The following is a 15,948-nucleotide window of genomic DNA, read 5'->3' on the forward strand; positions in this document are numbered from 1 at the left end:
ATTTTAACTCCATAGTCCAAACATTATAGTGACTAATATTTGCCTCCACCATTAGGATAAATGAAACGTCATTTCATGAACGGAGATAATAAAATGTGAGGCTGGATGAACACAGCAGGGCAAGCAGCATCTCAGGAGCACAAAAGCTGACGTTTCAGGCCTAGACCCTTCGTCAGAGAGGGGGATTGGGGAGAGGGAACTGGAATAAATAGGGAGAGAGGGGGAGGCGGACCGAAGATGGAGAGAAAAGAAGATAGGTGGAGAGGAGAGTATAGGTGGGGAGGTAGGGAGGGGATAGGTCAGTCCAGGGAAGACGGACAGGTCAAGGAGGTGGGATGAGGTTAGTAGGCAGGAAATGGAGGTGCGGCTTGGGGTGGGAGGAAGGGATGGGTGAGAGGAAGAACAGGTTAGGGAGGTGGAGACAGGCTGGGCTGGTTTTGCGATGCAGTGGGGGGAGTGGAAGAGCTGGGCTGGTTGTGTGGTGCAGTGGGGGGAGGGGAAGAACTGGGCTGGTTTTGGGATGCAGTGGGGGGAGGGGAGAGTTTGAAGCTGGTGAAGTCCACATTGATACCATTGGGCTGCAGGGTTCTCAAGCGGAATATGAGTTGCTGTTCCTGCAACCTTCGGGTGGCATTATTGTGGCACTGCAAGAGGCCCATGATGGACATGTCGTCTGAGGAATGGGAGGGGGGCTATGCCTGCCTCTTTGTAGGTTACATGGAACAGTCCCTCTTCTGCACCTACACAGGCCCCAAACCCCACCTTTTCCTCCGTTACATTGATGACTGTATCGGCGCCACCTCTTGCTCCCAAGAGGAGCTCAAACAATTCATTCACTTCACCAACACCTTCCACCCCAACCTCAAGTTCACCTGGGCCATCTCCAACACATCCCTCACCTTCCTGGACCTCTCAGTCTCCATCTCAGGTAACCAGCTAGAGACTGATGTCCATTTCAAGCCATTGACTCCCACAGCTACCTAGAATACATCACCTCCCACCCACCCTCCTGCAAAAATTCCATCCCCTATTCCTAATTCCTCTGCCTCCACCGCATCTGCTCCCAGGATGAGGCATTCCACTCCCGCACATTCCAGATGCCCATGTTCTTCTAGGACCGCAACTTTCCCCCCGCAGTGGGCAAGAAAGCCCTTGACCGCGTCGCCCACATTTCCTGCAACACATCCCTCACACCCCGCCCCCGCCACAACCGCCCCAAGAGGATCCCCCTCATTCTCACATACTACCCCACCAACCTCCGGATACAACGCATCATCCTCTGACACTTCCGCCATCTGCAATCCGACCCCACCACCCAAGTCATTTTTCCATCCCCACCCTTGTCTGCCTTCGGGAGAGACTACTCTCTCCATGACTCCCTTGTCTGCTCCACACTCCCCTCCAACCCCACCACACCCGGCACCTTCCCCTGCAACCGCAGGAAATGCTACACTTGCCCCCACACCTCCTCCCTCACCCCCATTCCAGGCCCCAAGATGACTTTCCATATTAAGCAGATGTTCACCTGCACATCTGCCAATGTGGTATACTGTATCCACTGTACCCGGTGTGGCTTCCTCTACATTGGGGAAACCAAGCGGAGGCTTGGGGACCGCTTTGCAGAACACCTCCACTCAGTTCGCAATAAACAACTGCACCTCCCAGTCGCAAACCATTTTAACTCCCCCTCCCATTCCTCAGACGACATGTCCATCATGGGCCTCCTGCAGTGCCACAATAATGCCACCCGAAGGTTGCAGGAACAGCAACTCATATTCGCTTGGGAACCCTGCAGCCCAATGGTATCAATGTGGATTTCACAAGCTTCAAAATCTCCTCTCCCCCACTGCATCCCAAAACAAGCCCAGCTCATCCCCTCCCCCCACTGCATCCCAAAACAAGCCCAGCTTGTCCCCGCCTTCCTAACCAGTTCTTCCTCTCACCCATCCCTTCCTCCCACCCCAAGCCGCACCTCCATTTCCTACCTACTAACCTCATCCCGCCTCCTTGACCTGTCAGTCTTCCCTGGACTGACCTATCCCCTCCTTACGTCCCCACCTATACTCTCCTCTCCAACTATCTTCTTTTCTCTCCATCTTCGGTCGGCCTCCCCCTCTCTCCCTATTTATTCCAGAACCCTCTCCCCATCCCCCTCTCTGACGAAGGGTCTAGGACCGAAACGTCAGCTTTTGTGCTCCTGAAATGCTGTGTGGCCTGCTGTGTTCATCCAGCTTCACACTTTGTTATCTTGGATTCTCCAGCATCTGCAGTTCCCATTATCCCTCATTTCATAAAGGCGTTTCACCAAACATTGTATGATATGTAGACATCAAAACATGAGGCCATCATTTATTTACCAATGTTGGAATCTTCATATAATCCTTATTATCTTCCCCTTAATTTTACATTATGGCAATGTATCTGCTATTGAATTATCTTTACCAGCAATGCGAGTAATCTTTATATTGAATGGCTGAATCAGTAACTCCGTCAGAAATTGCGGGGCCACTAGCAGATATATTTGGATCATCAACAACCACGGGCGAAGTGCTGGAGAACTGGAGGGTGGCTAATGTTGTGCCGTTGTTTAAAAAAGGCTGTAAGGAGAAGTTTGGAAACTATAGACTGGTGAGTATGACCTGAGTGGTGGGTAAGTTGTTGGAGGAGATTCTGACCAATAGGATTTACATGCATTCATAGAGGCACAGACTGATTAGGGAAAGTCAGCATGGCTTTGTGCATGGGAAGTCATGTCTTACAAACTTGATTGAGATTTTTGAGGATTTAACCAAAAAGATTGAGTGTGGAGTAGTAGATGTTATCTACATGGACTTTAATAAAGCCTTTGACAAGTTTTCACATGATAGACTAATTAGGAAAGTTAGATCACATGGGATTCAGGGAGTGCTTACCAATTGGATACAAAATTGGGTTGACAGTGGGGGACGGGTGGCAATGATGGAGGGTTGGTTCTTCATCTGGAGGCCTGTGACCAGCAGTGTTCTACAGGGATCAGTTCTGGGCCCACTTTCGTTTGTCACTTTTATAAATGATTTGGATGAGAATTTAAGAGGCATGGTGAGTAAGTTTGCGGATGACACCAAAATTTGCAGAATAGCAGACAGTGAGGAAGGTTTTCTAAGATTGCAAAGAGATCTTGATCAATTGGATCAATGAGCTGAGGAGTGGCAGATGGATAAATGTAAGGTATTGCGTTTTGGTGAAACAAACAGGGACAGAACTTACACAATTAATGGTGGGCCCCTGGGGAGTGTTATCGAACAGAGAGACCCAGGGGTTCAGATACATAGCTCTTTGAAAATTGCATCACAGATGACAGGGTGGTTAAGAAGTTGTTTAGCATGCTCGCCTTCATTGCTTAGACCATTTAGAATAGGCGTTGGGATGTCATATTGAGGTTGGATAGGACATTGATGAGGCCACTTTTGGAGTACTGTGAATTGTTTTGAGTGGCCTGCTGTAGGAAGAATATTATTAATTTGGAGCGGGTTCAGAAAGATTTACCAGAATGTTGCCAGGACAGGCTGGGTAAGCTGTAAGCGGAGACTTTTTTCACTGGAGGGTAAAATGTTGATGAGTGACCATGTGAGGCATAGATAAGTTCTTTTCCCCAGAGAAGGTGAATTCAAAATTATGGGGCATATTTTTAAGATGAGAGGAGAAAGTTTCAAAAGAGACCAGAGGGGCAACTTTTTTTACACAGAGGATGGTTTGTATTTGGAATGAACTGCCAGATGAAGCGATAGGTACAATTACAACATTTTAAAAGGCATTTGGACTGGTACATGGATAAGAAAGGTTTAGAGGGATATGGGTCAAATACAGCAAAATGGGACTAGTTTAATTTGGAAACATGATTGACATGGACAAGTTGGACCCAAGGATCTGTTTCTGTATGACTCTATGACTCTATAACTGTATCTCTCATTACAGGTTTTAAATCATGAATGCTATTGGCTGTGATCACTATTGATTAATGTTTCAGTGCAATCACGTCAGACATAGACTTCAAAATGTTGAAGGGACTAACTTTATCCCAAAGCCTCATTTTGCATTGTTGACAGCTTCCTTTGATGTTGGTTTAGTTTCCTAGAAAAACACTTCACTAGTGTTTCTATTCCTGACACATCACCTTGCAGCGAGAAAGCACTTTCCCCAAGTCACAAGCATGAAATGTCATTTTAAAATGGTTGTTTAATTCAGCGGTGGACAGCATCAGATCTTTAATGAGTATTGTCTTCGGTTTCTCAAAGGCTGCTTGGCATTCCACTGACCAGACCAGCCTTGCCACTTACTATAACAAGTTTTTTCAAATTTCCAGCTATTGAACCAAAGTTAGGCACAAATTTCTGACAAAATGCACATTTTTCTAAAACTCGCTCTCTTTTCCATTTGGCTTTAGAAACAGAGCTTTTATTTCGCTAATATTGCCGATAATTGCTTTTGCTTTATGGTATGTCTAGGGTGGGTTTGTTTTGCTTTTGCAAATTCACTTTTTGCCAAATTTATTAAGTCAGCTAACTGCAATTGCTTAAATAGGTCCTCAAATTGCCCCATGTGCTCTTACAAGGTATTACAATGTATTGGGATTGCTTCGCTCAGCTGGATAGTTTGTTAATGATGACAAGAACATGGGTTCAATTCCCATTATGCATGAAGGCTCTCCTTCTCAATCTTTCTCTTTACCTGAGGCACGGTGGCTCTCAGATTAAACCATCACCAGTTGTCTTTCTCGAACGAGAGAGCAGTACTCTGGTCTTTTAAGATCATGGTGATCTTACCTTTATTGCGATAACATCTGAACAAATAACACAGTTAGTTCAGAGAAAATTACTGCAGATGCTGGAATCTGTACTGAAAGCAACAAATGCTGGAGATCACAGAGGGTCAGACAGCATCCGTGGAGAGACAGCAAGCTGCCATTTCAAGAGTCATTTAAACTCGAAACATTAGCTTGCCCTCTCACCATGGATGCTGTCTGATCCATTGTGATCCCCAGCGTTGGCTGTTTCCAACACAGTAACATCCTTCAGCTACAACATGACTCACAAGGTTAGGACTGGAATAATCTTTAAATCTTCCAATTTATTTACAAAGGTACTCATTACGTGCACATACCTCCTAACCCCAATAACAATTGTTTTAACCTGTCTATTTATGGGGCTGTTATGATTAATGATGATAATATAAATTAATTTATTGAACATTAAAGACCAGATAGTGATTCAATGAAATTATGCTGAAACATTAAAGAAATATTTAAAGAAATGCAATCAGTTGACCCGGGGCATTTCACCCTTATCAGCAAAGTTTGAACACCAGGCATAATAGTAAGACTTTGTTTCTCTCTCTTTGCAAGAATCGTTTATGCAATCAGTTTAGTCATTCTTAACAAAATCTGGGAGTGTGTATCCAACAAGGTAAAACTGTCTCTGATAAAAAGTGAGGTAACAAGGGGTAGAGCTGGATGAACACAATAGAGTTGAAGAAGGGTCTAGGCTGGAAACGTCAGCTTTCCTGTTCCTCTGATGCTGCTTGGCCTGCTGTGTTCATCCAGCTCCACACCTTGTTATCTCAGATTCTCCAGCATCTGCAGTTCCTACTATCTCTGAAGATGTCATTGATTTTAAACCTTAATTCTGTTTCTCACTACATGTGCTACCTGACCAACTGGGTGCTTACACATTTTCTGTTTTTAAAACAATCTATTATCTGGTATTAAAAATGTTGCCTCAAAAAGTCAAAGAATAATTTGTATGGGGAATGAGACTGTCAAAATGGGGTGGTAAGTTTATTCATCTCAGGATGATATTAGTTGTTGAACTTTTCGCAAATATTTTTCATGCATCTAATCCTTGTCATAACTGACAAGTTAGTGGGATTTTTAAAATTTATTTGTTGGCTATGGGTATCACTGGTAAGGCCATATTTACTGCCTGTCCCTAATTGCCCTGAAGAAGGTGGTTGTGAGCAGCTTTCTTGAATAGCTGGATGTCCTTATTCACAAAGGGTGGGAAAAGATTCAGGAATGTAAATGTGATTAAGTCGTAATGTTGCTAACAGCTGGTGGACTTTCAACCAGAGCACCAAAAATAGGTTTCGAGTTCCAATGGAAAAAGATATGATGACCCATCATATCCACTCCAATCATCAAATATCTATCCATTTTAATCCAATTTTCCAGCACCAGGCACATGGCTTTGTTTATTTATTTATGGTATTTCAAGTGCGCATCTCAATATTTCTTTAATGTCTTGAGAATTCCTGCCTTGACCATCCTTTCAAACAGTGAGTTCCTGACACCCACAACCCTCTGCGTGTCCTTTTTTGCTCAAATCTCCTCTAAGCCTCCTGCCTCTTACCGTAAACTGTGTCCCCTAGTTATTGGCCCTTCTACTGAGAGGCAAAATTTCTCCCTATTGAGAACAAAACTGGAAATTGCTGAAGGAAGCTAAGAGGCTGCAGAAGGACTTGCATAGGCTCGGAGAGTGGTAAAGAAATGGCAGATGGAGTACGCTGTGGGAAAACTTGAGGTTAGACATTTTGATAAGAAGAATAGAAGCATGGACAACCTTCTAAATGGGGAAAGACTTCAGAAATCTAAAGCACAAAGGAACTTGGGTGTCTTATTTCAGATTCTCTTAAGAGTAACGTGCAGGTGCATTTGGCAATTAGGAAGGCAAATGCAATGTTAGTATTCGTTTAAAGAGGGTTAGGACACAAGAACAGAGGTATTTTGCTCAGGCTATATAAGGCTCCAGTCAGACTGCATTTGGAATATGTGAGCAATTTTGGTCCAGTTTCTAAGGAAGGATGTGTTGGTCTTGGACAGCTCCAGATGAGATTGATGAGAATGATGCAAGAGATAAGGGGCAGTTCAGAACTCTGGGTGTGTACTCAATGGATTTTAGAAGGATGGGCGTGGGGGGAATCTGATTGAAACTTACAAAATACTGAGGGGCCTGGATACTGTGAACGAGGAGATGATATTATCACTTTAGGAGAGACAACGACCTGAGAGCATAGCCTTAGAGTGAAGGGATGACTTTTAGAACTGGGATAAGGAAGAATTTCTTCAGCTAGCATATGGTGAATCTGTGGAACTTATTGTGGAGGCCAAGTCATTGAGTCTCTTTAAGAGAGAGAAAGTTTCTTGAATGGTAAGGTGATCAAGGGTTACAGGGAACTGGCAGGAGATTGAGATTAAGAAACATAACAGTCATGATTGAATGGTAAAGCACACTTGATTGTACCTGGCCCAAATCTGCTTCTAGATCCTATGGTCTTTTGTCTGGCAACATTTGTGGAGAGAAACAGTCAATGAAGAGTCACTGGACTCAAAATGTTAATAACTGTTTCCTCTCTGTTGATGATGCAGATCTGCTGAGTCTTTCCAGAAATTTCTGGCTTTTGTTTCAAATTTCCAGCAACTGCAATTCTTTGTTTCATTCTCCCTAACTATGCAGTCTATACCCCTCATGGCTTTCAGCACTTCATTCAGGTCAAGGTTCAGCCTTCTCTGCTCTGAGAAAATCAACCCCAGCCTGCCTAAGTTTTCTTCAGAGCTGAAGTACTCCAGCCCAGGCAACATCTGATAGATATCCTCAGCTAGACTTATACCAAGCCCCAGTCACCTGAAACTGAGTACCACAGAAACACCAGATTCAGGTTCTCTGATCAATTTTTCCATTTTTAGTTATGATGGATGGCAATAAATAACTTCTCTTCTTAAGGAAGAGAAATGAGAAAACAAAAAAATGTGTTGATAATGTAAACATTAAGGTCAATGCTTTTTATTTGGTTATTGAATACATTTGTAACTAAGGTTGCTGATGTGAAGTTATTGTTTTTATAGGTATTTTGCTGAAGGAATCAAAGTGGATAAAGTTTGAGCACTCTGATAAATTCACCAAGCTAACTCTCCCTCACGTCCATAAGGAAGATGAGGGCATCTATACTATGTGTCTTCTCACACGGGCTGGATATAAAGAGCACAGCAGATATGCCTTTGTTAGAGGTATGAAACATTTACAGCAATTCACTGCAACTTCACATGCATAAAAGTTTCAGAGTATCTTTTAAAGAAGATCATTCTCTTTTTCATTGTCCCACTTGTAAAAAATATTGATTCAGATCAAATACTGACAGTAGATTCTATCACAAACCTGAGAAACCATTGTGAATCAGTAATTAACAAAACAAGCAGAATCTCAAATGATTATTTTGATTCTGCAGAACTTGTTCGTCAGGAAACATCTTCTGCACCGTATTTAGAATTGATTGCAAAAGCATTGGAGGAGCACATACATGTTTAAAAAGATGGCTGGAAAGGTGATAACAATAGCCCCTGACATTTGGGGCCCGAAACATTATGTGGGGATGCTTCATAAAGTAGAGTGTGAACAAATATGTGAGTCACCAAAGATTAGGTAGAGATGATGGTCTCATGGCAATGTCATTGGTCTATTAATCTAGAGTCAAAAGTAGAAATCACTGGAGAAACTCAGCAGCTCAGGCTGAGAAACAGAGTTAGTGTTTTAAGTTTGGTATGATTCTTCTTCCAAAAGTCCATTCTTTGATTTCCAATGGTTATACTGGACCAGAAATGTTAATTTTTTATCTATTTCCACAGATTCTGACAGAAGTGCTAAGTTTCTCCAGCACTCTCTACTTATATTTTAGATTTCCAGTGTTTTGTTTGAATGAATCGAGAACCCCAGACTAATGGTTTGGAGATGCAGGTCAAAAACCCCACCACAGCTGAAGCTGGAATTTAAATTGGAATTGAAAATAAGTTTTAATGATGGTACTATGACACAGTCATTGTTAAAACCCGCCTAATTCATGACTGTCCTTTAGGCAAGGAAAGCTGTTGTCCTTACCCAGTTTTAAGTGTGAATTCAGATCCACAATAACACATTGACTCTTAATTTCCCTCTGAAATAACTGATCGAGCTACTCACTTCAAGAGTAAATAGGGTTGGATGATACATACTGGCCTTCCTGGAAATGTCCACACCCTGTGGAAGAATAATTATCAACGCTGACAAGTTTAATCCTGAGCATTATTACAAGGTTCATTAATGACTCAAAGAAATAAGCACAATTTTATTTCTTCATACTAACTAATATTTCCAATTGAAGTTCCATTTTCAGCTCAAGCTTGAGTTATTTAAGAGATAGTCAAGTGTTGTGGTGAGATAGTCAGGAACAATTCCTCAGAAGGATTAATTGGACTGACCAAATGTTTTTGTCCCGTGAAGCTTCCTTAGGGATATTTACAGAAGTGTGGTTATCTACAACTAGGAAATGTTGACCATGTAATTAGGTTATATTTCATGAAAAATTTTGTCTTATTTAGTGATAAATATATCAAAAAAAATTTCTCTAGAATACAGTCATGCACAGTGCTGGATCTTTTTTCCTATAGATGGTCCAGCTGCAGAGGTCGGTGCTCCAGGTTCACCGTTAGATGTAGAATGTCACGACATTAATAAAGACTGTGTGTTTGTTACCTGGAAACCACCCAGTGCTGATGGAAAAAGTGCTGTGATTGGCTATTTCATTGACAGGTCAGTAATGATCAGCTGGGCTGCTCACTTTTCTGAAGAACAATTTCTCTGAGCTCAGTGAGTGTGGGTTGGCTGGACTCATTCAACAGCACATGCACAGATAATCTGGAGAGAGACTGGTTAACAGTCACACCCTCAATGTCAGCTCAATTCCAAGCAATCCAGACGCCTCTGTCAATGAAAGCAGACAGCTGCCAAGACAGTGCTGTAAGTGTTCATAGAATCATACACTCATAGTATCCCTACAGTGTGGAAGCAGGCCATTCAACCCATTGACCTTCCAAAGAACATCCCACCCAGATCCACCCCCCAGACTACTTCTGTAAACCTGCATTTCCCATGGCTAATCCACTTAGCCTGCACATCACTAGACACTATGGGAAATTTGGCATGGTTAATCCACCTGACCTGCACATCTTTGGACTGTGGGAGGAAACCAGACCTCCCAGAGAAAACCCACGCAGACACAGGGAGAATGTACAAGCTCCATAAAGACAGTTGCTGGGGGCTGGCATAAAACCTGCATCCCTAGCGCTGTGAAGCAGCAGTGCTAACCACTGAGCTATCATACTGATATTCAAGGTCATTGGCAAATTTGTCAGCATTTGCCAACTACTGGCATCAGAGTCTATTTGTGATAGAAGTTGCACTCGATAGGGTATCTTGGCAATGCAAATAGAACCTTTGAGCAACTTATCTCACTGGATCAAAGCCAATTTTAGCTCCAGGAATACTCACAATGCATTGATCTGTGACCGGTTCTGCATTTCCTGAGGGTGAAGATTGCAGCATGAAACTTATCAGAGTTTGGCAATGCTGACATCTCACAATCTCACTCAAATCGATGATATGGATTGAAAGCTTTGAATAGAAAGTTTGCATACTACTGTCGTCACAAAGTATATGGGTATTTTTATCCCTTGGTGTTATTCCATATTCAGCAGTGTTGAATGTTTTCACTGTATAAAATTAGGGAACAGCTCCACTTACGAGATAACAAGGTGTGGAGCTGGATGAACACAGAAATCCAAGCAGCATCAGAGGAGCAGGAAAGATAATGTTTTGGGCCTAGACCCTTCTTCATAAATTTTTTTTTAATGAAGAAGGGTCTAGACCCAAAACATCAGCCTTCCTGCTCCTCTGATGCTGCTTGGCCTGCTGTGCTCTTCCAGCTCCATACCTTGTCATCTCAGATTCTCCAACATCGGCAGTTCCTACTATCTCAGCTCCACTTACTATCCCAGTTTTACCTGAAAATGCACACAGTAAATTATATAAAATGATTCGCTTTGGAAATAAGAAAAATCCTGAGTTGATTGAGAATATCATTACTTTATCAATCTTAAGTCATTTTATTGAATGTGAAAGAGATTAACTTGGTGTTTTTTAAATTATGTTTTCAGATGTGAAGTAGGAAGTGATAAGTGGATTCAGTGCAATGAAGTTCCTGAGAAATTATGCAAGTTTCCTATTGTGGGCCTATCGGAAAACCGGACGTATCAGTTCCGTGTGCGAGCCGTCAATGCAGCAGGGGTCAGCAGACCCTCCCGGATCTCAGACCCAGTGACCACAACTGATCCTACAGCTGGGGACAGAATAATGAGTATGCATTATCCATGGAAGCAAATCATTCATTTTAATCAGCCCTGCTCGAATGTTTTGCCAGAAATTAATACTTTGAAAGAATTGATCAATTTAGAACATAGAACATAGAAGAGTACTGCACTGTACCGCCTCTTCTGCACACGATGTTGTGCTGAACTTTTACCCTAAACCTAAGGTCTATCTAACCTCCAACCCTACCTTAGACTATCATCCATATGCCTATCTAATAGCCTCTCAAATGCCCCTAATGAGGCCAACTCCACTACCCTCTCCGGCAATACATTCCATGCCCCGACCACTCTCTGAGTAAAGAACCTACCTCTGACGTCTCTGTGACATCTACCTCCTTTCACTTTAAAACTATGCCCCCTCATAATAACTGCCTCCACACCAGGAAAAAGTCTCTGGCTGCCCACTGTATCTACACCTCTGATCATTTTGTACACCTCTATCAATTCACCTCTCACCCTTCATTGTTCTAAAGAGAAAAGTCTTAGCTCTCTCAACCTTTTCTCGTAAGACCTTCCCTATATTCCAGGCAACATCCTGGTAAATCTCCTCTACACCTTTTCCAAAGTTTCCAAAATTTTACACCGTTATACCAGTGCAGTAATTACTGAACTTTACAAATGATGAATGAGTTGCAACATTTCACTTCAGAGTGCACTCAAACTTTTCTGTCTTGTTTTCTTTCACTTTCTCACCTCAAAGTCCACTAGAGATTCTCATTTCTTCATATTGCCCAAAAATGTATGAGAGTGATTACTGAGTATAAATTAGCAATCCAAACCCAAAGCCTCTACTATCTAACAGGATAGGGACAGCAGGTATGTGGGAACACCTTCCCGTACAGATTTCTCTCCGAGCTACTCTGCATCCTGACTTGGAAATAGTATCGCTGTTCGTTCAGTGTCGTTGTGTCAAAACTCTGGAATTCCCTCTCTAACGGCACTGCGGGTGTTTACAACAAATGACCTGCAGTGATTCAAAGGGCAGCTCATCATCAACTCCCCTCAGGGGCAATTTGGGACTAGCAGTAAATGTTGACCCAGCCATGAATCACACGTTTCAAAAATTGTGAGTCAAAAACTCTCCCTCAACTTTTTCCATTGTAGTCTGTTTCACAGGACACGACTAATCAAATATAACATCCTTAGAAACTTTTCTTTCAACCATTGAAGTTGCAATCAGATTGTAGATTGTTGTTTGTTCACAAAGGAACTTGGAGACTGATGGACAGAAACCATAGATCAACATAAGTCTTCAAGGAGGAAAGGGAAAGCAAGGGATGTGTTAGCACAGTGGTAATGCCTCTAGACCAGTAATCCAGATGACCCAGGTTGGCATGCTGGGGACATGGGTTTGACATCAGGGTAGACGATGAAATGTTAATTCAACAAAATCTGGAATAAAGAGCTGACATAATGGTGACCATGTGACTATTGTGGTTGCAAAAGAAACCCATCTTGGTTTTTGAAGTCCTTTAGGGAAGGAAATCTGCTGCCCTTATCTGGTCTGGCCTACCTGTGACTCCAGGCACATAGCAATATGGTTGGCTCTTAAATGCCCTCAGAATTGCTCCTGGCAAGCCAACCAATGGGCAATATATGCTGGCTCAGCGAGTAAAGCCTTCATCCAACGAACAAATTTTTAATAAAGCTCATTTATACCCAAGTTGAAGAGATTGTTTCTTACATATCCATGCATTTAAATCATGAAATGGCCTCTCATCTCACCTCTTTGTGTCTTCCTCCAGTTCCATAACCTTAAACTCAACATTCTGGCCTTTTGTACAACCCTTCCCTTCACACCACTGTTGGGCGGGATGTTTATTCCTGTCTTGGTTCTACATTCTGAAACTCTCTCTCTTAAACCTTCTGCCTCCTGATGGGCTTCACCTGCTTTTTAAGACCTCTTCAATACCCACCTCCCTGATCAAAATTTTTAGTCACCCCTTTCGAAATCCTGTCCTTGGCATCCATTTATGTTTGATCCTGTCTCTGAGACATTATTCTCAAATAATAGTTTGTAAAATAAGGGCCAGCAGATTTACAACAGTGAAGAGGATCAGTTACTTCTCTCACAGAGTGATTAATCTGTGAATTCACCTCCCCAGAGTGCAGTGGACGCTGGGACAAATTTAAGAATGTTTTTAATGAGTAACAGGTTGAAAGGTTAGGGAGAGCGGGCAGGGAAGTGGAGTTGAGGACAAGATGAGATGAACCATGATTGTATTGAACAGCAGGCTCAATAGGCTGAAAGGCCTACCCCTGCTCTGAGTTCATATGTTCTTAATATGGAACAACTTGTATTTATGAGGCTATGGTCATTATTTGTTCCTTGTAAGAAACCATGCATATACCTTGCAGGTAACCAACAGCTGCTTCTGGAACATTGGCCTCTGCATGAAAAGGTTCAAATAAAAATTCCAATTCACAGTTTCATTTATAATTCAATATAATCAGTCTCAGCTGCATAAACTGCACAGAAAGGGAATGATCACCTTGACGAGATGTGGGCTTGAAGATTTGCTTGCTGTAAAATACTAATCAAAGAGTGCAGAATGAATTGAATCTTGTGAGATTGTGTGTACCGTAAAGTTTAAATATTATGATCTGCTCTTGAATTAGTGATTTGTTTCTGTTACTGTGGTGATTTTCTATTAATTTTCAACTGACATGAAGAACATGCAAGCTGTTTATTTTTATCTCCTAAATGCAGATATCCAGACTGATATAGGCAACATCCTGATTACTAAAGATGAGCTTGAAGGTGAGTCTGACTTGCTGTACCTTTATTCTTTAACAGAATGCCAGTATCACTGCCAAGACCTGCATTTCCTGCTTGTCCCTAGATGCCCTTGATCCGAGGGGCATTTCAGAGGGCAGTTAAGAGCCAACCACATCACTGTGAGTGAGGGTGGCAGATTTCTGTCCCTTAAGGACATTAGTGAACCAGATGGATCTTTACAACAATCAGTAGTGATCTTCTGGTCACCATAATTCTAGCTTCGTCATTTATTAATTGAATTTAAATTTCACCAACTGCTATAGTGGGATTTTAATCCCCGAGTCTCTGTATTACTTGTCTGTTGTTGAAATATATTTGCTTCATTTACATTACTTTGACTCCCTGGGGGAAGTGCAGCTATTTTAATGGATGCTCATATTCATGGCTTGGGTATTAATCTGGCACAAATCACAAAACGGCAGGAAACTATCTGATTCAATTAAATCAATAGAATAATCTGTTGGATGGGTCAACAGTCAATGGCCTCATCTGACCACTCATGTGGATCTAATAGATCCAATGACATTATATTGAAGAAGGCAGGGGAAGTTTCCCCAATGTCATTGACCAATCAACATTTCTCAAGCAACATCACAAAGAGAGATAGTCTGGTCATAATCACATGCTGTTTGTGAGAGCTTGCTGTGTATAATATGCCCACCTTGCTTCCCATATTACAACAGTGACTACAATTGAGAAGAACTTCACTGTAGAGTATTCAGAATATGCTGAAGTAATGGAATATGCTACATTCATACAAGTCTTCCTCGATGAAGATCAGGCTGAAAAATCCATCACATTGCCATCTGACTCAATCAGCATTTGTTTTCATTATAATTCATTATAATTTCAATGACATCAGAAATTGACAGAATCACAGAATTGTTATGCTTCAGGCCATTCAGCCCGTTGGGTCGACACTTGCTCTCTGAGCATTTTGACTTAGTGCCAGCCTTCTGAACTTTTCTTGGATCCTTGCCCATTGTTTCTATTTGTATAATCACCGATTACCTCTCAGCTGAACCCACCTCCAATGCATTTCCCGAAAGTGTGTTCCATACCTGAACAATTCACTGCGTGAAAAACATTTTTTCACTTTACATTTGCTTCTTTCACAAAACACTTTAAAACCATGTACACTTGTTTTTTACTAAAAACAGAAATTGCTGGATAAACTCAGCAGGTCTGGCAGCATGTTTGGGAAGAAAGCAGAGTTAATGTTTTGAATCTGGTGACTCTTTGTCCGTTCCAATGAAGTAATGTCAACTCTGTTTTCTTCTGCAGATGCTGCCAGCTGCTGATAATCTGCAGAAATTCCTGTTTAATTTTCAGATCTCCAGTTCTTTGTTTTATGTCCTCTGCTTCAAAACAGTTTCTTCTTATCTATTCTGTCTAGATTGTTCGTGATTTTGGAAACTTCCATCAAATCTCCCTTCAATTTACTCCTCTCCAAGAAAAACAGTTTCAACTTCTCCAGTCTATCCTTAGACTTGAAGTGACTCATCACTGGAACTATTCTCATAAACCTTTTTAGCCTCTTGCCAATGCATTCCTATCTTTCCTGTTGTGTGACACCCAGAACCATATACAATGCTCCAGCTTGCATGTTACCAATGACCTATGTAACTTCGCCATAACCTTCCTGCTCATGTCCTTAATGACCCTGTTAATGAAGCCTACAATGCTATATGCTTTCTTAACAGATCTCTCAACCTGTCTTGCCACCTTTAATGATTTATGTACATATCCACTCAGACCTCTATCCTCTGCACACCATTTAAAGTACTGCCTTCTATCACATTTCCATTTTTCCATGTGCTTTGTACCAAAATATATCACTTCGCTCTTCCTGTGTTGGACACCATCTGCCACCAATCAGCCCACTCCACAAACTCAGCAATGTCCTTTTGAGGTTTAACATTGTCCTCCTCTCACTTACTCATTCTGAATCTTCCACTGT

At 42.0% G+C, this 15,948-nt stretch overlaps 1 protein-coding gene across 1 annotated transcript in view; it reads left to right on the top strand.

The window, feature by feature from the left end:
* Positions 1-15,948, top strand: part of myom3 (myomesin 3) — a 120,671-nt gene that overhangs the window by 26,813 nt on the left and 77,910 nt on the right. Inside the window, exons 9-12 of the mRNA XM_059654409.1 lie at positions 7,877-8,038; positions 9,452-9,593; positions 10,997-11,196; positions 13,920-13,970. Coding sequence (XP_059510392.1) covers positions 7,877-8,038; positions 9,452-9,593; positions 10,997-11,196; positions 13,920-13,970 — 555 coding nt within the window. The remainder of the gene's footprint in view (positions 1-7,876; positions 8,039-9,451; positions 9,594-10,996; positions 11,197-13,919; positions 13,971-15,948) is intronic.

Source organism: Stegostoma tigrinum, chromosome 24, assembly GCF_030684315.1.
Source record: "Stegostoma tigrinum isolate sSteTig4 chromosome 24, sSteTig4.hap1, whole genome shotgun sequence".
NCBI classification, from domain to species: Eukaryota; Metazoa; Chordata; class Chondrichthyes; order Orectolobiformes; family Stegostomatidae; genus Stegostoma; species Stegostoma tigrinum.